Source organism: Crocuta crocuta, unplaced genomic scaffold (assembly GCF_008692635.1).
Source record: "Crocuta crocuta isolate KB4526 unplaced genomic scaffold, BGI_CrCroc_1.0 scaffold217, whole genome shotgun sequence".
NCBI lineage: Eukaryota > Metazoa > Chordata > Mammalia > Carnivora > Hyaenidae > Crocuta > Crocuta crocuta.
Window position 1 is genome coordinate 973,506 of NW_027532208.1, and position 23,532 is coordinate 997,037.

Consider the following 23,532-nt stretch of genomic DNA (forward strand, 5'->3'; position numbering starts at 1 on the left):
AAAAAAATTAAAAAGTCATATTTACAGTTTGACAAAACACCCCTATACCCTCTGCTCGTTTTGTTTTGCTTTGAGAGAGAACTCGGGTCAGGGAAATGGGCAGAGGGAGACAGAGAATCCCAAGCAGGCTCCACACTCTGCATGGAACCCAACGTGGGGCTGGGTCCCACAACCCTGGGGTCATGACCTGAGCAGAAATCTAGACTCAGACACAACTGACTGAGCCACCTAGGCGCCCCAATCGTCTGTTCTGTAAAATACCAGCCCACCACCTGTTGCCTGTCAAGTGCAGATCAGACTTCATGTAAACACACAGATGTCGTTAGTTTGCATATTTAGTCAGTCAGTATTTAGTGTGCACCTGCTGTGTTCTCTGAGATTATAGCGGTGAATAAATAAGTGATCAATATATGAATAAGATACGTGGAGGCCAGAAGAAGTGCAATAAAAATAAGATGATGAACAGTGGAGAGTGGGGCTTCTGGGAAGCCTTTCAGAAGACAGCCACTAGAGCTGAGACCTGGGTGGTGACTTTAGCCATCCATCAGGACCCCCAGCAGAGGGGACAGCTATATGGACAAGCATAGTTTCAAGGAACAGGGCTGAAGAAGCCACGAAGTGTTAGTTGATTGAGCTGCAGAAGGAAATTTACATGGGATGCGTGTTACTCACAAGTTTATCTGCAAGAAGCAGGATGAACCCTCCGCCCGCCCCCCTCAAGTCTCTCAGGCTTCTTCGTTGTTTGGAAGACTTGATTGTTTGAAACGTGGGAACGGAGCCGAGGCATCTATGGCAGGCGGGTCTGCAATCGGCTCTGCTCCCTGCAGCGTCAGGGCCCCTGAGGGGATGAGGGGCCTCTGGCCCCAAAGACACTTTGGATCTTACTGGGAAGGAACAAGCCAAAAAGAATCTTCCTGGAATCCAGGGCGGCAACCAAGGCTGACTGGTGACCAGCGGACTGGATTTGACCACAAACTGCCACGGGAGTGCAGTGGAGGGAAGGGCTAGTCCAGGCACAAGAGGCCACGGACTTCATGGCAGAGGAAGGGCTGAATGGACTCTCCCAGAGAGATGGTGGCCAGGGCCCCGTGGGCTGGGGGGAGTGGGCAGCAGGTACAAGCACCCCAGGGCTCATGTGCCCAGCGATGGCATGCAGACTGTCCAAAGGGAATATAGGTTTGGGATTTTTAAAAGCAGCATCACTGNGCTCCGCGTCAGGCTTTGCTGACAGCTCAGAGCCTGGGGCCTGCTTTGGATTCTGTGTCTCCCTTCCTCTCTGCCCCTCCCCCACTCACTCTCCATCTTTCTCTCTCTCAAAAATGAATAAACATTAAAAAAATTTTTTTAAAGAGCAGCGTTATCAGGCCACCCGGCTGGCTTAGTCGGCAAAGCACATGACCCTTGATCTCAGGGTCATGAGTTCGAGCCCCATGGTTTGGTGTAGAAATTACTTGAAATCAAAATCTTAAAAAAAAAAAACAACAAAAAAAGAAACAACACCGTCAAATCTGTTAAGAGTTCACTTTGGCAAAGATAAGACAAAAGAAACTGCAAGCAAATCTCCTATAGAAGTATTTATGAAAAAAATACTAAATAAAATATCAGCACACAGAATTCAGGAACACGGAGCCATGTGATACACCACAAACAGAGGCAAATAACTGTCAGTAGAATTTACCATTTTAGCAAGTCAGAGGAGAAAGCCATTCACTTTATAAATGCTTCAAAGGCACTTAATGAAATCAATATCCGTCTTTTATTAGAAAGTCTTAATAAAATAGGAACAGTTGGATGTTTCATTAACAAAATAAAAACACGTATATTTAAAGTCCACAATGAGCAACGCACTTAACGGTGGAACATTCCAGGCATCGTCTCCCTCAAAGCCAGACACCGGGCGGGGATCCCCACTGTCCCCTCACTATGTGATGGGGTCCTGGACGCACTGGCCCCGGCCACTATCCTCGAGAACAAGGAGAGAGAAAGGGCAGGGGGAGACCGCTCTGTCACATGCACGTGACGGAACAGGATTCCCCGGAAGCCCCAGAGAGCAACCAGAAAGCTGTTAACGAAGTTGAACCAGCATCTACCATGTTCTGAGTCTTTCCTCTGGCTCAGAGGCTGTTCCTCCCTCTGCCCCACCGTTCTCTGCCCTGCAGACTCCTTTTCATCCTCCGGGATGTAGACCAGTTGGCCTCCCACCTGTGAGACTGTCCCTCCTCCTGTCTGCAGAGGAGACACTGTCCCTCACAGGGCTGTTACTGTACCAAATGATACCCCAAATCATTTGGGGCCTCTTCATGTCCCAGCACCCCCACTGAGTAGGTGGTGACAGAGCCCCATTGGGTGCCTATTTCTGAGCTCGTAGGACAGGCAGGGTGTATCCTGTGCACGAGCAATATGGCAGATGCCACTGTGTGCTGGGCACGGGGACATGTAGCACGTGCTCAGTGGGCATTACTGAGTAGCGATCCCCCCACACACACACCTAAGTCTGCGGCCGGTGCCCGCAGACTTCTCTGGGTACAGTTTTGCCCTGGCTTTTCACGTGCTCCTCTGCAGACCAGCCTTGCCTCCTTGTGGCCTTGAGCCCCTGTGCCGTGCACAACTCCTCCTCTCTGTGCCCATGCAGGGGCAGGGAGCAACCTCTCCTGAGGAATCCTGCCCCTGGTTTAGGAAATTCTAAAGTTGCATTTTGGGGGCGCCTGGTTGGCTCAGTCGGATAAGCACCCAACTCTTGATTTCAGCTCAGGTCATGATCCTCTGTTTCGTGAGCTCGAGCCCTGCATCAAAATGTGTTTTTAATTTTTAAAGCAGGGAGAATTCGTCTTTAGATACTTTTGATACTTTTGGTGTCCAGAGCTTTACAATCTAGTGTTGAGACTACTGGCTTGTGACTTGGGTCCAAGAAGACACGCTGATCTGAAGGCTGCCCCGGAAGCCTTTCCAGCTGCTCTGTGGCTAAGATGTGCGCCGGCCTCACCCTGATGCCATCCCTTAGCGCTTGGGAGGCCAGGATGAGAGCAAACATGGAGCTTTTAGCGTGGGTAGAGATTCTCTTCTGTCACCAACTGTGTCCGTTCAAGTTCTTCATAAAAATTGTGTGCCAGCCCAGACAGAACCCCGAAATGACCCATAGGGAATGGATCAGATGAACAACACATTCTAGGCTGAGCAGAAATTATCTGCTCTGTGAAGTCAGAGCAGAGCAGAGCACGGCACAGGTTAATAGATCAGCAAAAGCGGTTTTGTCAGCTCGTAAAAAGGTGAGAGAACCAAATTTTTATAACAAATAGTTTTGCTGAGCAAACAATACGTGCAGTTATTATGGACTTCTGAGGAAATAAATGATTCTAAGCTAATGTCGGGCTCCACACCTCGATGTGGTCGTTGAGCCTTGAGAATGAAAAGGACGAGAAATCTTTGGAATATTGTTGACACTCGTGCCGTGAAAGCACATGCCATTTTGCTCATTACTGTGCTTTTCAGATAACATTTCTAGTTGTAGTATTAACCTCTGGTCATTTTCATAGTACTCTCTGCTGAGGGCAGCGTGTCCCGTAGGATTAATTTTGTTGGGGGCAAAGGGCAGCTGTTGGGAGGGGAGTGGATTTGCAGACTCAGCAGCACATGTGTCCTCAGACGAGACCAGTGCATGCATTCGAGAGCCCGCCATCTTGGTCCTTGTCTACGAAGGCCAATGTCTTCCTGTCTCCAGAGCCCTGACCACACATCAGGAGCCAGCTGGTTGTGTGTCCTTTGACCTCTTAAGAAGTATGCCCCCTCGGAAAAGCGAATCAGGAGCCTACAGACTTGTAAAATAAGAACCCGAACCTTTCCTCGCCCCTGATTTCCCTGGGTCCTTCCATTGTTTCCTGTAGTTTCGGGTCCATTCTGTGAATGGGAACCTGCAGCACCCCACCCTCCAGCCCCAGGCCCCACTGTCATCAGGATACCTGGTATTGAATAGCCCCCCCCCCTCCCCCTACTCGTTAACAGCAGAACTCACTGTTGTGATTACCATTTGAAAGCTTTGGAAATCTGAGAGTTGCTCACAGAATGAAAGGTAGGCGAGGTAGTTGTTATCAGGTTCAATATTTTGGTCCATTTAGCGGTTGCTTAGTAACCGAAGTGAAACTGACCAGAAGATGGAAAAAGTTGAAATTCATTTCCAGGGAATGCCGCAGCCTGCCAAGAAGGCACCTTCCTGTTTAAATGTGACTAATCTCTCTAGAAGTGACTTGACATCTCTGGGGGACGGCGCACCATCTCCTGGATATTGGGTAGACTCACAGATATCCAAAACTGTCCACTTTCTGAGGAGAAATCCAGAGAGTCTGCATTTGTGAAGAGGCTCCCCAAGTTCCACCCACGTCCCCTAAACCAAGCAGGGTCTGGATGCCACTTCTCAGCCCCCACAGGTGCCAGCCTTGCCCATTCCCGCCTGTAGGTAAAGCTAGGCCCTTGGGCACTCCCCTGTTCTCTAGTTCCAGTGTGTATCCGACCCTGAACCGGCCCCTTGGCCACTGGCAGCGGCCAGGCAAGAAGTGAGGAATGACTGAAAACAGGCAAGGGTGGACCAAATGGACCCCTCTCCCCAGCAGCCACATGTCAGCCCCACGTCTCCAGACCCCCAGAACTGGGAAACTGCACCCAGGGAGGCTGCCCCCACCTCCCCATATGGCTTCTCTCTGTGAATTAAAGAGGAAGCCCTGGCCAGAGGCTTCTCCCGGTGGAGGGGAGATACCAGTGAGGGCTCTGGGGGACCTGGGGTCCCGCCCTGCCTGCACGCAGCAAAAATGCACTGAACACCTGCTGTGCATCTTCCTGCTCCAGTTCATCCTGAGAGACACACAGCACCTGCCTTCTCTCCTCCCTCCACCATCCCTGCCAGATGAGGAGGAGCCGGTCCGCCAGGGCAACCAGCCCCAGACCAGAACACCCCTCTGGGGGACAAACCCCAAACCCAACAGCATATGTGGTCCAGATGTCAGCAGCGGGAAGCAGAGCGAGGAGTAATCCAGAACCTCACGAAACAGCAACGCCAGGTATGAAAAAGAGAATCACCAAACTAAGGAACAAACGAGAAAAGTTCCAGGGTGGGTGCAGCCACATCTGGGTCAGACCGAAGAACCGACCGGAAGGCACCAGGAAAGGCTAGAGAAACGGCACGTGTAAAGCAAAGGTTGCGTGATGTTGAGGGACGGAAGGAGATGTGGGCGCTCGGAAGACCCTGCAGGAGAATTTGAGGAAACCCTGACCGGCAGAGGCTCAGGATCTCAGAGAAGCAAGGCATGGTTGCCTGCATAGTTGGGCTGGGTACCCAGCGGCTCTGCGTTTCCGTACCTCCCCCATATGTGTGCGGCACCAGCAAAGTATGCAAGAGCCATGTGTACATGCGCCCGTCCTGTAGTCCCCGGGCCAGGGCTGGATGCTGGCAGCTGTCAGGAGATGGTCGTGGGAGCGAAGGAGCCATGCCAGTAGCTGGGGAATCTACCGTGTATGTCTGGATTTCGTAAAGACATGATGAATAGCCATCTGATTAAAGTTCCAAACTCTGTTTAAAAGTTGGGATTTGCCTGGGGCGCCTGGCTGGCTCAGTCAGTTAAGTGCCTGACTTTGTTTCCGGTCACGATCTCATGGTTTGTGAGTTCAAGCCCCACGTTGGGCTCTGTGCTAACAGCTTGGAGCCTGGAGCCTGTTTCAGATTCTGTGTCTCCCTCTCTCTCTGCCCCAATCCTGCTCTCACTCTAGCTCCCTCTTTCTCAAAAGTAAATAAACATTTGAAAAAGTGTTTTTTTTTTTTTAAAGTTGGGACTTGCCTTAGGAAAGGTTCATTAACTATTTCGTCTTGACCCCAGCGAGGTTTGCACGTCATTGGCAGGTGGTCAGACGACCCCTCTTTGTACTGACCGTCATGCACTTGTGTTCCAGACCCTCAGTGCTTACACTGGTTTCTTTACCTCCGTAGTCAGTGGACTCTCTTTTCCATGGCCCTACCATCTTTCTGTGCGGTCTTGGTGGTTTCCAGTTGACATCATGCGCTGAGGTGTTTCATAACTTTAGCCGCCCCGGCCCGCTCCCTGGGGCCCAGCTCTTGACTGCAGGGGCCCCCGTTGGGTGTTGGGTCTTCCAGAGATGCTGCCTTCTCCACAAAGCCACCCTAAAAATAGCTTCCTGTCACTAAGTCATTTTATGAGTTGTTTAGGACTTTTTTCCCCAGACCAGTCTGAAAGCAGGATACTATTCCAAACAGGTATAAGGAGCGTTGGACCCGATCACAGGGCTTCGGTTACTCCATTCAGGCTGCTGGGCACTGATATGGCTGCCTCAGATCAGTGCGCGGCTATAGCCTGGAAAGCCTCCAGGCCACAGGGAGCATGGGATGCAGCAAACAGCAAAAACCAGACCAGCCAGGGCCCAAGTACAGTTTGGCCAACTCTTAATATTAGGGGTGGGTGGCTAGGGCCAGCCAGGCAGGTTTCAGGGACAGAAGAGCCCTCTCCAAGTTGGGCCCGTTCGGGGTGCCCTGAGCTGCCCTAGGGAGTAGCCAGGCCCGACGCCAAGCTCTTTGAAGCTCCAGGGATGGCAGAGAAGGAGACCGTGGCCTTCAGACAGCTCCCAGCGCATGGGGACCTCACCTCTACCCTGTAAGCTCAAACCTGTGCCGAGACGGAACGGCTGGGAGGATTTGGGACGTGCTGGGGACTGGGGGCACAAGTAGGAGATGAGGGTCCCAGGAGTGGAGGCCAAGCCAGGGATGCCGCCACACAGGCTCACATGGGCCCATGGTGGTGTTTGCCCTCTGGGCACGGGGCCCTGGGGCTGAAGGGTGGGCATAGCTTCGTGGTGGGGTGGGGCCTGGCATAGAACACAGAGCAGGGGACTGGGCCCTATAGGCGACAGAGGGTTCCGGTCCACATGGAGTAGAGTCAGGGGTCCCCTGCTGGAGCGGGCCCCGAACCCCAACCAGGATCTGTGGCTGTCATGTTCCGCTCCATCTTCTGCTGAGCCTTCCTCGGTGGCCTCCAGGCTCAGCCTTGGCCTCCTGACAGGGGCGTTGGGGCCATGATTGCCCGGGTACCCTGTTGTAACCTACCTCAGGCTTTTGGAAGCAGCCCCTTTTTAGCACTCAGCACCCCCTGTCTCTCATGATCTTGGAACCATATGTTTGCGAAGTTCAAAGCACTCAAAGGGAAGTACTTCAAAATGGGAAAGAAGAAGAAGAAGAAGAAGACTAGCAACTCCCTGTGTGTGAGCCGGCCAGGTGGCGACCATGAACTTAGGCAGTTTATGGAGCAGACCACAGTCTCCCAACCTCTATTTCCATCCTCCAGCACCCCTCTCCTCCACCTTTTCGTGGTTCTCTCCATCCTGGCAAACTCCTACACATCCTTCAAAACCCAGTTCACACATCACCTCCTTTGAAGCCTTCCCAGATTCCTCCCCCAGGAGAATCTGTCTCCCTCTCCTAGAAGGACATGGTGCACTTGTCTTCCATGGCTCGGCCTTCCGCACAACCCAAGCGTACCTCCTCCCAATGGGCGGCAGAGCCCCCCACAGATCCACACGACCCCTCGCTCCCCCAGCACCAGGGGCTCTGTCTGGCCCGTGTGACTGCGGGTCGTGGTGCCTGGCTGGGAGCCGTGGTCACCCTGAGCCCACCCGCTGCCAACTAACAGCTGTCTCTCTCTCTCTCACCTTCCTAGGGCTGACGAAATTGAAATGATCATGACGGACCTTGAAAGAGCAAACCAGGTAGGATACTCCATGGCCTCGGACTCAAAGTCACCACAGCACAGCCATTTCTCTCCTCTCGCGAGACCTTTCTCTCTGAGTCAGCAGACCAGTTATTCTCGTGTTGTTTTACATACAACTGTCAACGTCGATGCTTTCTCTGACACCCTAGAAGCACTCTGCTTGGTAGTGTTTGGGGTGGTCCCAGCGTCCCAGACTCTCGTGCTGAGGACCCACTGTGAAGTGGCCGCTGCTTTTCCTTTGTCTTAACCAATCTCTTACATGTCCGTCTCTGCCACCGTGGCGGCCGTTAAGCTCCAGACTTTGTAGCAGTGATTCACGCCGCAGAGAAGTCTTTATCTCTGCCTTCGTGCGCAGCCTCCTCCCGGCTGGTATTTAAGTCTTTGCAGATGCTTTGGGGAAAGTACCCGGCACCGTGTCCAGCACAGAACACTACACGGTACCCCCTCGGCTGCCTGGATAAGATCGGGCCCCCCTGCAGGCCCTCTTCCTTCCNAGCTTTCCCGTTTCTTGCCTTTGTTAGTGAGAAGACACGCCCAGAGCAGGGATGGATATTCTCACCCCCAGGAGGCCGCAGGCTGTGGCCTGTCCCCACTCGGTCACAGCTGGGTAGCAGCAGGCACAGGAGAGCTTAGCGGTTTGCCTTGGGTGGTCTGGGCAGGCACGACCCCCGTGGGATGAAAATCCTTCTCGGATCTGCGGTCCCCGCTTTCCACCTTGCAGCAGTTGCGTGGGCCAGCTGCCTCTTGGTGGCCAGCGCTGCTGGACCGCACCTTGGCAGGTGCTCAGGAAGTGTGTCCTTGTCCGTCGTTTCCAACAGAAACATCCCGGCGTCTGATTGGAATATGAAAGTCCGTTTATGCGTGGGAACGACCCTGGGGTGTGTAAGGAAACCGTGGGGATTCAGCGTCGCACACACAGACTCCCAGCTCAGGATCCTGGGCCTGGGCCGTAGAAGGCGCACACGGAGATGCACGGAATGAGTCACCCAAGCTAGAAGCATCGCATGATCGTTCTCCTGATAGTAATAGTATCTTCCTTTGTGCCTGGCTCTGTTCTGCGCACTTCACGCAAACCGGGTTGCTGAACCCTCACTGTAGCCCCCTGGGGTCAGTGCTCGTACGATTCCTATCTTCCAGACAAGGAAATTGAGGTCATGGCAGCTTGGGTAGAGCCCATGCGCCTCATCACCGTATGCAGAGCCGGGGGCGCAGAACCGGCCTTTCTTCCAGATGGTCTCAGCCCCCAAGCGCACCCGCCCCGATGGCTCCTCGCTGCAAAGCGCTACTTCTGCTCCACCTCATGAAGGTGCTTAAGCGCTTATTTACCTTTATTTGCTGAACGAATTTGCTTTAGCCCCTTTGCTTCTACTCAGCACAGCTCAACTTTGCAGAGGCCTTAACTTGGGAGCAGTTACTGGGAAGAGTTGACCTTCTCCGCAGTTGCCATTGCGCGTCTCAGATTTGTTCCGCAGCCAGTCTTGGGCGTGCCTGTCGTTTTGAGGCACTTTGGGGTCGGTTCCAGTTTGTTAAACAGATGGCCTCATCCAGGGGTTGCCCAGACACTTGGTTCAGGTCCCAACTCGGTATTTGCTATTTGCTGGCCATGTAGCCTCAGGCAGTGTCTTAACTACTTCTATTTGTTTTAAAAAGAAAAGAAAAAATGGAGATGAGCTTTATAAAGGTGCTGTGGGAGAGAGGAGTTAAAGGCACAGAGACAGTGGAATTGTGGTTGCCAGGGGCTGGGGCGGGGGGACTTGTTTAATGGGTGCAAAGTCTCAGCTTCGGGAGATGAAAAGCTTGTGGAGATTGGTCACACAGCAGCATGAATGTTCGTAACATGGCTGAAGCGTATGCTTAAAAATGGGTTAAGATGGTGCGTTTTATATTATATGTATTTTACCACAATTAAAATGTTTAAACCTTTTTTTAACGTAAGAAAGAAGGAGAGGGAATCATAACTGGTGGTTCTCTGCACAATTGTCTTGAAGGTTAGAGGTGAAAATGCCCAAGTAAGAAGCAGGTACTTGATAAATATTAGTTCTGTCGTTGCCAAAGTAGCACTGATTTGGGGGGAGAATTATAAAGTCCTGCACTAGGGAAATACCAGCATGGTGGGCACAGAAGTGTGGGAGAGTTCTCACTGCTAAAGGTGAGTTATAGCCTGCTGTGGCTGCTGAGAGAAATCAATGCAGCCTAAGGCTGCATTAGTAGAGATAGAGTTTCTAGAATGAAGGAGGTAGTGTTTCTGTGCCCGTCTGCAGCAGTCCAGCCATGCCCAGGGAATTATAATATATTGTGGAAACCACACTGTGAGGAAAAGGGTGCCTGGAATGCCCGGCCACAGCCAAGCTCGGAGGCTGGTGGGACGGAACGTACTCCCAGTGTAGAGAAACCCACTCTCAGTCCTGGCTCCCCAGAGGGGCCCAGAGCTGCCTGCAGAGCTATGAAGGCAGATACAGGCCACCCCTTGTGGAGGGTATGGGGATCAGACACAGAGGGAACAGAAGGAGGGACTGTGCTCAAAGACTCCATGGGTTAGCAAGGAGAAAAATTCCCTAGGGGCCATGAGGACACCGAAGGGCACGGTGAGCTCTGTGGGTTCCAGAACATTCCAGCTAGAACAGGACGGTGCTGGGCGGGAGAGCGCATCCCCAGGAGGGACTCTAGATCCAGGTGCAGGGGAAGGCCTCTGTCAGAGAATGGCGGAGAATCACCGGCAGGAGCGAGACATCTGATCTGTGTTCTAGAAGGATCACCCTGGCAAACCCATTCTCGTTCCCATCAGAGAACGGATGGGAGTGGAGAGAACGGAAGCCAGGAGAGCCATAAGCAGCTGTCGTGATACATCAGAGTAGAGGTGACTAGGGCCTGAAATGAGGTGGTCCTGGTGGAGAGGAGGCGGCAGGGCAGGAGGAGGGGCCGCCAGAGCCACACGGCCATGCAGGCACAGCCAGACATCTGGTTCAGCTGCCTTTCCCATCAAGGGGAATCCCCGGGAGCAATTTACTAGTTCATTGGCATATAACGTTATTTTTGCATGAGGTTTATAGTCAGAACGTTCTACCGAGACCTGATGCTGTTTTATTGCCGAAGCACTAGTGTTTCTATTGCGGGAAAGCGGAAGGGGTGGCGGCAGCTGACAGCACCAGTCCCACTTACACCTATTTGCTGAACGTCAAGGCGCTTGCATCAGCGCTCACCACCTTAATGGGTGGCACTGAAGGTCCAGAACTTTGGAGACTTCGTGGTGAACAAGAAGCCACAACTCTGTGCTTCGCGACCATGTCAAACCGTCCGGGGCCTTAGTCATTCTGCCACTTGGCCAGCTGCGCCTTCGCCTGGGAGCCCTTCAGGGCGGCTCTGATGTGAGTCCCAGCCCAGGGGGCGGCGGGGAGGTCCTTTCAGTGAGTGGTCCTCCCTCCTGCTAACCTGCCAGACACTTCTGGAAGAGACTGCCCCGCCGGGAGGGCCGTCCCCTTGAAGTCTCGTTGGGAAGCCGAGACGAAGAGCCAAGGCAAAGAGCCACAGCGATTCTCAGCCACACATGGCACTTTCTTCCACCAGGGTTTCTGTGTTCCCACGGGGAACGACTGGGCTTGAGACCCAGACCTCCTGTTTCCCAGCCGTGCGGCCTTGAACGAACTCCCAGGCTCCCAGTGCGCTACCCCGTCTATAGAACGAAGGTAGTAATTCACACATCTGAGAGAACACTGCTGGAAAGCAGTGTTCGCTGAGGAAATTTTAAAGATCTTACTGGCTTTTTACTCAATCCTACTGGCTTTTAATGCAACGATTCATGAGTTGGGCGGCACCCCCTCCAGCAGACAGAAAGGACTGAGATGCTGTACAAAATGGAAGCCTTTTCTACGCAGAAGAGGGAAGGACAAGGAAAGGACAGATTGTTTCAGGCAAGGTCACCTTCCTGCGGGGGGGTGGAGGGGGCCTGTCCGTTGGGCAGATGACCTCACTAGCGCTGACCAGGAAATTCCAGATTGATGGGTTAGAGGTCACATTCCCAGGAGACGCCTACTCTACAGTTAGGTTAAGGTCTTCAGTCTCCGTTTGCTGATTTGGGGCTTGGCACAAGTGACTCCATTTGGAGCCTGTTGTCTCTTTTTTAACAATTTGTCCTTTTTTTTTTTTTAATGTTTACTTGTATATTTTGAAAGAGAAAGCGTGGGGGAGGGGAAGAGACAGAGAAGAGAGAGAGAGAATCCCAAGCAGACCCTGCACTGTCAGCCGTGAGACCGTGGGGCTCAAACTCACAAACCATGAGATCAGAAGTCGAGAGTCAGACACTTAACCGACTGAGCCACCCAGGCGCCCCAGCAATTCCTCCCTTTTGATCAGACTCCTGAGAGACGTGATCAAAACGTAAGGCACCAGTGCCATTTTGAGCCACCACTCTGTCGCTCTCACTGCCTTGACTGATCCGTGCGACAGTCCTAGGTCATGATGTTTTTTGTGGAATTCCTATGGTGGTCACAGGGTCACGAGTTCAGCCTCACAGTTGCTTCAGGGGTTATTCGTTCCTTTTCTGACATTCCAACCTTAGGGAGATCATTTGCTTGATGGTTAGTGGTTTCGAACATGCATTTAAAACTTTGGAGAGAGGACGGAGCACAGGGAAGTTTCTGTGACTGTTAGAAGCAGGAGAATTCCCAGTGTCTGGAATGCACTTCGGAGCCATGGTCCCCAAGACCCAAACCACTCAAAATCAAAGAAGTCAAAGAAACATCCTGTTGAAAGAGCCGCCTGTCTAAGCCAGGTGGCTTGCTCCACGGTTTCATGTAAACGAGTGTCTGCATTCCCAGAAGTGTTCCTCCAGGTGCGACAAGTGACGTTGGCCACAGCACAGACCACTCGTTCAGCCAGAAGATGACCGAGGGCTGTCCTCTTATCAAGAACAACCTTGGCCAGAGAGTCTAATAGAGCTTAAGCAACTATTGCTTAAGCTGCGGAGTGCGCAGTACTTTTCATGAGTTCAGGAGATGTTCCTGAACTTACTTGAATTTACTGCTAACCAGGGACCAGGGAAGTAGGGCCCAGCTGAAGGAAGCAAATCCTGACTCACAGAGGCCTCCTGATCTGTGGACAGTTAGGGCACACGCGATAACCCTAAAAGGCACTGCCCAGTTATGTGCCAGCTGGCCATGCCTTCGCGGGCCCGGAGAGAATGGTAACCACCCCCAGACAGAAACTGATCCCATCAGGGCACAAAGCATTCCTGCTAAGGTGACGCCATTTGTGGCCAGATGGAGTTTTTTACAACAAATCCAGCAGTCTAAAAGGCAAAGGTTACCCTGCACCCCTCAACCCTGCAGTGGCCTAGGAGATAAGGAGATGGTACTGTCTTCCCAGAGAGCCAGATCCAGGAATGGAAAGGAAAAGAAAGAGTTTCATGTTCAGTTAAAGCCTGAGGTCTCCATCCAGCAGCGGGGGCAGAAGCAATGTACGTCAATGTCCACCGCTTGTCTCCCCAGTTATTTGATGCCAAGGGTCTCTAGTGCTCATAGGAGACCAGTTGCCAGGTGGAGCCTTCTTCAGCTGTGAGATATGGACCCAAGCTTCAGGTCCCCAGACCCCGGCTGCCAGCTGGATGGTGAGGAGGGCCCAGCATAGTCCCTTCCAAGGAGATTCAGGGGCAGTGTTTGTTCCTCATCATTCCAGATCAGAAGGCTAGGAGAAGATTAAAAACGCTAGTTTCGAGAGTCCAGGCCAGATATTTGAGGAAACTCGAAGAATTCAGGATCCAGCCCAATTTTCAAGTCTGTCACAAAACCTTAAAGACAACAGGATTAGAATCATACCCATGAAGGTGCAAGCATAATTTTTCTTTCTGCAATTACCCCTATTCTTTTTTTTACTATAGATCATCACAGCAGAAGTAATTTTACATTCAGTTCGGCCTGATTAAGTGCAGTGAGGATAGTGACCGACCACATAAGCCTCTCCGTGGTTTCAAAGCTAGAACATTGTAAGCAGAGAACGAGGTTGATTTTATTTTTTAAGGGGCCTTATTTATTGGGTCCATACAGTCAACCTTAGTTCCTTTAAGCTATCCAGTCATATGTGAGTCTAGGCATGTCTCTCTTAAATACGACAAGTGAGTCAAAGCCAATATTTCCAGTTGTGTCCTGTTCCAAGGAGAATGCGTTCTCATTGGACTTATGCAAATAACTAATTATATCCCCGTGAAAAGAATAAAGTTTCTGAATTCTGGGGGGATCAGCTCAGGAGAAAAAGCAAATGTTTCATCTTTGTTTACAAAGCTACACTTGACCAAATTGCTGTGTGAGAAAAGTTTCCTTCTATCTGAAAAAACAAAACATCAGTGTTTTAAACAGGAAGTCATAAAAGTCACAGCCCTCCTCCGTTCTTTCATTTCCTTGTTATTAATCCTCATTCTGCTTGAATCCAGTTTTTCTTTTTTCTTTTTTTTTTTTTTCCATTAGTTCTGGAAATTCTTAGCCAGTTCAGTTTTATGATCTTCAAGTTATCTGGAATCTGGACTTGTCAAAGTTCATTGCATGAAGCCCCATGAAGACGAAGCACTTTTGTAGGAAAACTTTGGCAAATGCATCTGGGTCAGACAGTAACTCTCTGTAAATGACAGAGACTTGAAAATGTCCATCGTTAAAGATATGCTGAGGGGCGCCTGGGTGGCTCAATCAGTTGAGCGTCCCACTTTGGCTCAGATCATGATCTCACGGTCATGAGTTCGAGCCCTGCATCGGGTTCTGTGCTGACAGCTCAGAGCCTGGAGCCTGCTTCAGATTCTGTGTCTCCCTCTCTCTCTACCCCTCCCCCACTCATGCTCTGTCTCAAAAATAAACATTAAAACAAAATTTTTTTAAAAATCTGCTGAGAGTTCACTTGATAAGGAATTATAGTTATTTCTGTGATGTCTGACATTTTAAGATAACTGGAATCATGACATAATACCAGAACAAATCAGATTTCTAGAAATTTCATGCAATTTCTGAAACACTTACATACCTATATGAATAAAGAAGGGTTAGTATTACATTTTATATGACAACATTTTCCCATGTGATTTCACATACCAAATAAGCCAAGTCAGTGTAACAGCTCCCTTTTTGTAAGGTCAGAGAACAAATCTGTTGAGACGTCTGTCCAAGGGGCCCTCTGGAAAATCTCAAAGTTAGTTGAAAGTCAAAAAGAGTTCATTTAGTGGGCACTTGGGTGGCTCAGACAGTTAAGTGTCCGACTTCAGCTCAGGTCATGATCTCATGGTTCATGAGTTCCCATGTGTCTCCCTCTCTCTCTGTCCCTCCCCACCTCATGCTCTGTCTCTCAGAAATAAATAAAAGCATTTAAAAAGATGAAACACTTTTTAAAAAAAAAAAGAGCAACCAGTAGTTGAAGAAAACTTTGTCCTTTTTTAATTTTTTAAATATTTTTAAGTTTATTTTGAGAGAGGGAGGGAGAGAATCCCAAGCCGACTCCATGCTGTCAGCACAGAGCCCAACACGGGGTTCAAGCTCACAAACCGTAAGATCCTGACCTGAGCTGAAATCAGGAGTCAGACATTTAATCGAATGAGCCACCCAGGCACCCTAAACATTGTCCTTTAAAAAAATTTTTTTAATGTTTTATTTATTTCTGAGAGAAAGCGAGACAACCTGAGCAGGGGAGGGTCAGAGAGAGAGGGAGCCACAGAATCTGAAACAGACTCCAGGCTCTGAGCTGGCTTTCAGCACAGAGCCCGACACGGGGCTCAAACCCACGAACCGTGAGATTATGACCTGAGCCAAAGTCAGCTGAGCCACCCAGGCACCCTAAACATTGTCCTTTTAAAATAGAGAAAAACAAATTCTAATTTTGCACTATTACTTTTGATATTAAAAGCCATTTAACTTTATTAAATTTGTTCTAATCTTAGCTAGCTTGATTGACCACACATGAAAATCTCTTTCCAGAGACTTATTTTCCGCAAATCTCTAACTTTCTCTTTCACATTCAGATTTTGCTATATGTTTTCCCTCTTTCCCATTCTGAAATAAACAGCTTAAGCCAAAGTTACTTTCTTCTCCCTCAACACAAATGCCTTTCCCATTCCTCACACCTTCTTGGAGTGAAAACACCCCTCTTACTTTCTTTACCTATGGAAATACTCCCTTTATTATTGCTAGCAGTTTAATTACATATATTAGAATTTTTAACCCTTCAAAACCTTTCATTGGCAGTGGAAATGAAGAAGTAAGAAATGGGGAACTTTACGTCAGCAGTCTGTGGCCTGGCAGATTTGTAGATGACAATGTATAATTTCTAGGACCGTGCTTTCTCATAAATTTTTCAGTGGGGCACAAAATGTGTTCTACCGGCCGACCCAAATATCTCTGGTTCCTCAGTAAAGGGAACCCAAAAGTGGATAAACCTGTGTTCAGTGATTAATTAGCCTTTTGCAGTGAATCTCTCAGTGAAGCTGTTCTGGAATTTGGAAGCATTTTGGCGGCTTCTGCTCGCCAGTTAAGTAGGTATCCTGTTCTGTTTGTTTGATTTGGGGGCCCTGACTTTCCAGTGCACTCCTTAAATGATCTTCTCTAACTAGAACATTCTTCATAATGGCCATGATAATTCCATGTTTTTAATAAACATTTCTGTAGGTATTTAAAGTTTCTGAAACTCTAATTCCTAGACAGAGAAGAAGCAGGTGTGCCAGCAGGTAGTACGCTCAACTCCTTAGAATTGTTCTTATTATTACTATTTTAGCTAAGCCTTTGGGCCTTTTGGAGCCAAACTAAGACCTAAAAGGGATAGGCCGCCAGGTTGGGAGTTGCGTGATGTTTAACGGCATTACCCCACCACGTGGAAATTTCCTTGAGGTTGACAGGTGCACTGGTGTTGCTGTAACTCATTTCTAACTCATCCTGAAACAGGAAGTCTTAGGGTTAGGTAGGTCTAAACCGGGACTCCAGGGACCAGCACAGGGCCACCTTGGGACACATGGCAAAAGTGTCTCCTCCCCGGTGTACAGTAGACTTTTCTGATTTCCCTTCTGCAGAATCACTGGAGCCGGGTCACCTCTGGGGTGCTGGCTCTTCTCCAGAGTCACATGTGGGTACTGCTTTGGAAGGATGACTTGGGTTGGTTCACACTTTCCAGAGCAATGGAGTCCATCCCCTCTGGGAGGCTCGCTTGATGGCCTTGCTAGCCTCCCGTGCTCGCTCGCTCTCTGTCTCATCTCCTTCCTCCAGAGGCCTTGTGGGGAGCAGGCCGAGAGGTCATCCCCAAGGGGAGCTTTCCTTCTCCTTGAAATTGTCCACATAGGGGGTTATTTGTCTTTGAGTGTTGTAGCCAGAAAAATGGTCCCAAAAGATGCCACTTGCCAAACCCCACAACTTGTGACTATGTTAACGTACCTGGCATGGGAGGGGGTAAGGCTGTTAACAGCTGACCTTGAGGTGGGGAGATGACCCAGGTGTGTGTGAGTGGACCGAGTATAATCACAGGGTCCTCAGATGCAGAAGAGTCAGGGTGATAGGCTGGCTTCGAAGATGCAGGAAGGGGCTGCGTGCCAAGGAAACCAGGTGGCCTCCAGGAGCCAGGAGTGGTCGGAAAACACCTTCTCCCCCAGAGCCTCCAAAAGGAGTGCAGCCCTGCCCACACCTTGCCCTGAGCCCAGTGAGACCCAGTGCAGACTCCTGACAGAGATAATAAATTTGTGTCGTTAAAATCAGCTACATTTGTAGTAATTCGTTCCAGCAGCCTTAGCAGAGTGATTCTGTGGGGGGGCCTGCTTGCTCACAGACTCGTGCTCTGAGCCAGGGCCCACCTGCGGAAAGCCATGGGTCCACCTGAAGGCTCAGGCCGCTGCCGGCTCGTGTGGCTGCTCTGTCGCTGGAGGGACTCACTGCAGGGACCCCAAAGGCTTCACCTGAAATGGGTAAACTGGGAAACAGATTGGATTCTGTCATGTCTCAACCACGGTTTTGGGGGGAGAAAACACGCCTCCCTGGGGAATGCCCAACCACAGGCACCGTTCCATGGGCCTGGGGCCTGCGTTTCACACCAGGCTGTGTCAGGCCTCACCAGCCCTCCCCGGGGCCTTCACTGCCCCGCCAGCCCAGCTGTCTGGGGCTCTGCCTCGCCCCGCACTCTCTGGCCCACCCCCATGCCCCTCTTCCACATTTCATGAATCACATTTTTCAGACTTGATCTAGAAATAGCTGTCGGCATCGTATATTCACATTCTAACGTGTCCTTCTTCGGGACGGAGTTTAGGGAAAAGCATTCTTTCCTGCCTTCCTGGGGGCCCTTCAGGAACCCTTGAGGAGTTGGGAGGGGTCTCCTGGAGCCTTCCTTTAGGACGAGGAGACACCCTGAACACCCGAGACGCAGAGCCAGGAGTTGGGCCACACGTGGGGATCGTCACTTCTTTCTGGTAGACATTGACTGACAGAAGAATTCTTGAAACAAGGTGCTTCTAGTCGCTTCCTCCCTTCCGGATGACCGCTGAAGACCACCTACAGTGTCTGGTCATCATTCCTTTTGGATTAGACCCCCATCCCCTCGTGGTGGGCACTGTTAGGCCCTTGGCTCACATTACCTCCTGGGTCCTCAGCCGGCCCGTGAGAGCCCATGAGGCGGCTGTTTCTCTGTTTGTATCCGGGTCACCGGCAGGTGCCGGCTGTGTCCCCGTTTGTCCGTGTGCCCTCCTCCCTCACTATCCCCTGTGTACTCAGCGTTACTCTCCCTCCCAGGGAAGTACGACAGCCAGCAAAGGAGGGGGGCAGCTCGGGTTCTACAAGGTGCTGCTCTCATCATGGGATGGCCTCGCAATCCCCCCCAAGGCCATGCCAGCTGCCGGCCTGCACCCTGGCCTCACCCCGCAGCTCTACCTGGGCCGGGCAGGGAGGGGCGAGGAAGGAGCTAGGGGTCTCGTGGCAGCCTCAGCTCCGTGTCTGGGCTTCCGGGTCAGAAAACCCCGCCGCCTCCCGCCTGCCATCGCTGATGCCAGTTCTTAGAAACCCTTCTTCTGGCTGGATTGTGGTCCTCAGGAAGACGGAGGCCCTGCAAGCAGGTGACCGCGCAGCACCCCTTCTTTCCGTCTCCGCCGCCAGCAGTGACCCTGAACCTAGAGCTGCAGGAGCGAATTCTGCCTGGCTGCTCCCACTCCATCCTTCAGCTGCTTTTAGGCTTGCTTTTTTGTGTGTTTTTTGTTTTTGCTTTTTAGTCTGCTTTGTGCCTGTTTCGATGTGCAAGCCATCTCAGCTCCTTTTGTGTGGTTTTGTGTGGTTTTTGATGCCCTCAGGGCATAAGTCCCAAACAAATCCTAAAAACTCTAAACCGTCAAAACGCTGCCCTGAAGTAACCAAGTCAAGCCAAATGTGAGAAAAGGCCGCAACCACCATGGAGAGGCCACAGAGTGACTCTGCACATGAACTTGGAGACAGGATGAGGTGCTGAAGCTCTGGAGAAATTCCGCAAACCGAGGAAAAAACCCTCAACAACCAGATCCCTTGTTCTGTGAACGGCCCAACCTGAGGTGGGGGAGGGGGGAGACAGCTAAATGTCCGTATGAGAGCCTTGCCGTGAACTGGCTGCCTGGGCCTGCCCAAGCTCTGCTGGTTCCAGAATATTCCCAGGCGGGGCAAGGTGGGCAGTGTGGCCTNCTAAGAAATGGTTTTCCTGGTCAGAGATACTAGAAATAGGTCAGAGAACACCTCATTCCTGGCAGAGTTGTGGAGATTTTATGCCCAAGGGTTCAGCCGACTAGGAAAGGAAGAGTAAGTTTTTCAGTCGCAACAACGGGATTATCAGAAAAACGTGGAGTGGCCCATCTGGAACTCTTTCTCACTGAAGAGGAGGCTTTCTGCAGAAAGTGAACCAGAGATCACCCCTGCCATCGTCGCCACGCCGGTCACATTGTCGCCTTTCTCTTCCCGACGGGCCCTTCTAGATTCTGTTTGGAGCAGAGGGTGGGAGGCGGCTGTGTGAGCACAGACGGGCCTGGCCAGGCGCCATGTGAATTAGATGGGGTGAGGCTCCAGGCGCCCCTGGAGAAGCCGGGCCGACGGCCATCAGCACCACCCAGGGCGGAAGGAACTGCTGTCAGAAATACCCTAATTTGTCTGCCCACAGAGATAGATTCGCAGAGCAAGCATGCGTCAGGATCGCCCAGGGCTGCCAGGCCCCAGGCCCCAGCCAGCTCGATTGACGGGGCCCTTCTGGATTCCCTTCTTCAGTTCTTTCAGCAACGAGTCGACACGTGCTGTCATGCCGCACAACCGGAAAACACATGGAGCAGCCCTGCTCAGCCAGGCTTTCCTTGTTCATCTCTTCTATGAGCGCTACGTGAGGTGGGTGGAAAGAGGCAGCGCGGGATTTGCCGGCCGCACGCCGGGGCTGCCGTTCTCCACCCATCTTAGGGTTCCGCCCCCCTCGTAGTTACAGCATTAGGACGAGCACATTCATAAAACACTTGTGGCTGCGTTGTGTGTACAGTACGCCTCGGCGGATGCTAATCCCCGCGAGGTCCCTGAGAAGGTGACGGTGTCCCCAGTTCTAATGGGGAAGGTAGCGCAGAGGTGGGCAGAGGTAACTCACCCCGGTCCCTCTGCTGCTGCACCATGAAGTCTTCTTGTGGCGGAGGGCGCTGGCGTGGCCCAGTCCCATCCAGTGGGACATCCTGCTTTGCCATCCAGTTCTCATCCGGGAATGACATGCGAATAGCAGACAGGTCCACCCTTTCCTCCTCGAGCCCCCTTTCTCCTCACCCCCTGTGGGCCCGGGGCCACCCTCCTGCCCCAGCCCCGGGCGGCCCTGGCCACCTGGCAGTGCCGGCATCGGTCAGCTTGGTCAGGTGAAGGGTTAAATATGTTGAAACAAGCCCAGCCCTCCCAAAAAAAGTGACATTTACACCCTGTACGTTTATGGAAATACTTGCTGAAGGAAAACAACCACAACATTGTGCGTGTTTTTAGGAAAAGAACGGCCAAAGTGTCTTTAATTCACTATTTACCCGTGAGAATTACTCCCAGGAGTGATCCTGCAATAAAATCTTCTTGGTCTATGAGAATAGAAAGAAATTGAATCAAAAGACTCTATTTCCACTTGTATTTATTCAGTCTGGGAAATGCAGTGGGCCGGAGCATTAGTATCAGCAGGGGACTCCTTGCTCCTAGCGTTAAATTACTGTCATAATCGCTCAATTATTTCTTCCTTGTACTGTTTAAAATAAAAATCCATCACATTCTATGTTTTTTTCCAGCATTTATTAGGTTGAGTGTTTAGGAAAATCAATTATAGTCAGTCAGGCATGAATTGATGAATGTTCTTGTAATAATTGTCAGTTGTTAAACTGAATGTACTTTCTCTTCTCACTCTTTTCATTTCCTTCAGAGGGCAGAGGTGGCCCAGAGAGAGGCGGAGACCTTGCGGGGACAGCTCTCGTCGGCCAACCACTCTCTCCAGCTGGCCTCGCAAATCCAGAAGGCGCCGGACGTGGTGGGTAGCCTGGCCCTGTGGGGACCCTGTCAGCCTCACATCCGCACCTTTGTGCCGCGAGTGTTCCATTCGGGGGGAAATACCGTAACTAGTAATACTGGGTCGGTGCGGAATGCTTCGGACAGTCTGGGGATGGGACTTGTTAGGGTCAGAGGAAGAGCCCTGCTGGTAGCACATCAGTGCTGCCTGGCCACCAGCCCAGCATAGAGGCCATGACGGGAGACAACCCTCCCTGCCCCAGAGAGAGTGCCTTCCCCGTCAGGCCCCTGGGGAGACGGCTGGCGGGGGGCTGGGGGCATGAAACGAGCCTTGCCAGAAGTACACCAGAAAATAGGAGGTTTGGTCTTCACCTCGGTGTGTCCTTTCAGAGTGAAAAAGCAGTTGGTGATGAGCAGGGTGGGCCTAAGAGGTAATAATGCAGGTAACGCGCTCCGAGGCTGCGTAAGAGCAGAATCTCTCTGGAAGTGCCAGCATTCCGAAGGAGTGAGGCACACGTCTCGGTCCTTTCTTTGGTTCTGGATTTTTCTAAGATTAAAAAAAATTGTTCTCAGCCAGAACTTTCCCAGCTCGATAAGGCAGCTTTGACCTATCAGGTTACAGGCTCTCACCTTCGGCTCCGTGCAGTGATTTAGGGCAGCAAGTAGTGAAAACCTCCATATTGGAGCCGCTCCCTGGGGTCAGACCCCAGCGCTGCACCCCAGCACCGCATGCCTTTCCTCAGCTGTGTGACTTGGGGCAAGTAGCTTACCTTCCCTGAGCCTATTTCATCACTGGTTTTGTAAGGGTTCAGGACATTCTTATGAGCAAATCACTTCAAATAAGGCCTGACCCATAGTCCGTGTCAGTCTGCTCTAGCGGTTACTCTTACTGTGGCTGGCCTCGCCAGCTCTGATCCGGGAGTCCTGAGTTCAAAGCTCTGACTCGCCACCTGTTTGCTCACAGCCCTCAGGTAGTCAGACTTGTGCAGCCTCCAGTTTCCTTATCGGCAGAGTAGGAGTGAGTAGCCCTGCGGCCCTTTAGCTCTTGTCGCCTGTGGTGGGTGAATTGTGCCTGTAAGAGTCCTTTTCTTTAACAAAGAGGTACAGAGCGCCCGAGTGGACAGTAGAAGAGCAAGGGAGGGCGAGGGGGGAGCCAGACCCTTCCAGAGAGGGCACAGTCTAACTGGAGACTTGCTGCTGTGATAACTCATGTGTCAGCCAGACGGCCGTTTTTCCACCTTCACCTGTGAGGCAGATGTTTCATATCTTTACCTAGAGGAAGAAGCGGGGGTTCTGGAGTGGGAACCCCTTCCTCCAAAACGCTTGGCCCCCAGGGGCTAAGCCAGGACTCGACTGGGTCTTTGTAAAATTATTCCCTAGGAACAAACCTAAAGCAGAGTTTTAGTGCTGGGACCCCTTTTTAAGAATGGGTTTTCGGGGGCGCCTGGGTGGCTTAGTCGGTTAAGTGTCCGACTTTCGCTTAGGTCATGATCTCGCGGTTCGTGGGTTTGAGCCCCGTGTCGGGCTCTGTGCTGACTGCCANTCATGATCTGAGGGTTCATGGGTTCAAGCGCCACAATGGGCTCTGTGCCCCCCCCCTCTGCCCCTGCCCTGCTCGCTCTCTCTCTCCCCCCTCTCAAAGATAAATAAGGTGTTTAACATTTTTTTAAAAAGAATGGGTTTTCATAGTATTTCTTTAAGTTAACATTAAATTTTTAAAATTAATTAATTAGGGGCACCTGGGTGACCCAGTGGGTTAAACGTCCAACTTTTTTGGCTCAGGTCACAATCTCATGGTTCATGAGTTTGAGCCCTGCATTGGGCTCTGTGCTGTCAGTGCAGAGCCCACCTCCAGTACTCTGTCCCTCCCCCACTTGCACTGTCTCTCTCTCAGAAATAAACATTTTTAAAAATCATTTAAAATAACATTAATTAATTAATATTAAAGAAAACATGACATACTGTTTTCAGAAAACAGAAAAATTTTTCACTCGAGCCATCCCAGTTTCATGGACCCTGATATTTTACCTGAACTGTCCCGCGGGCTCTGTCACCGTCCCCTGCTCCAAGCGTCTGCGGTTGCCTCGGGTTCTCCGGAGAAAGCCGCCGTCCTAGAGCGTCCCCAGGGGCCTCCCGAGCTACAGGTTGTGATGGCAGGGCTCCCTGGCACCGTCCTGGGCTGCCGCAACCAAAACATTTCAGAAGGAAATGAATGTTTTTGCAGGTAGAGTCAGTTGTGGGTCCTTGAGGCGCTTAAACACTTCATCATGGGCTAAGTGCAGTGTTTACATGGCCCCGCTTCAGTCTTCTAAGATCTGCCC

General features: G+C 51.2%; 1 protein-coding gene across 1 annotated transcript in view; it reads left to right on the forward strand.

Annotated features, from left to right (window-relative positions):
* CUX1 (cut like homeobox 1) overlaps positions 1–23,532 on the forward strand; it is a 355,101-nt gene that overhangs the window by 243,065 nt on the left and 88,504 nt on the right. The window contains exons 9-10 of the mRNA XM_077777955.1: positions 7,710–7,758; positions 21,129–21,233. Of these exons, the coding sequence (XP_077634081.1) occupies positions 7,710–7,758; positions 21,129–21,233 (154 nt within the window). The remainder of the gene's footprint in view (positions 1–7,709; positions 7,759–21,128; positions 21,234–23,532) is intronic.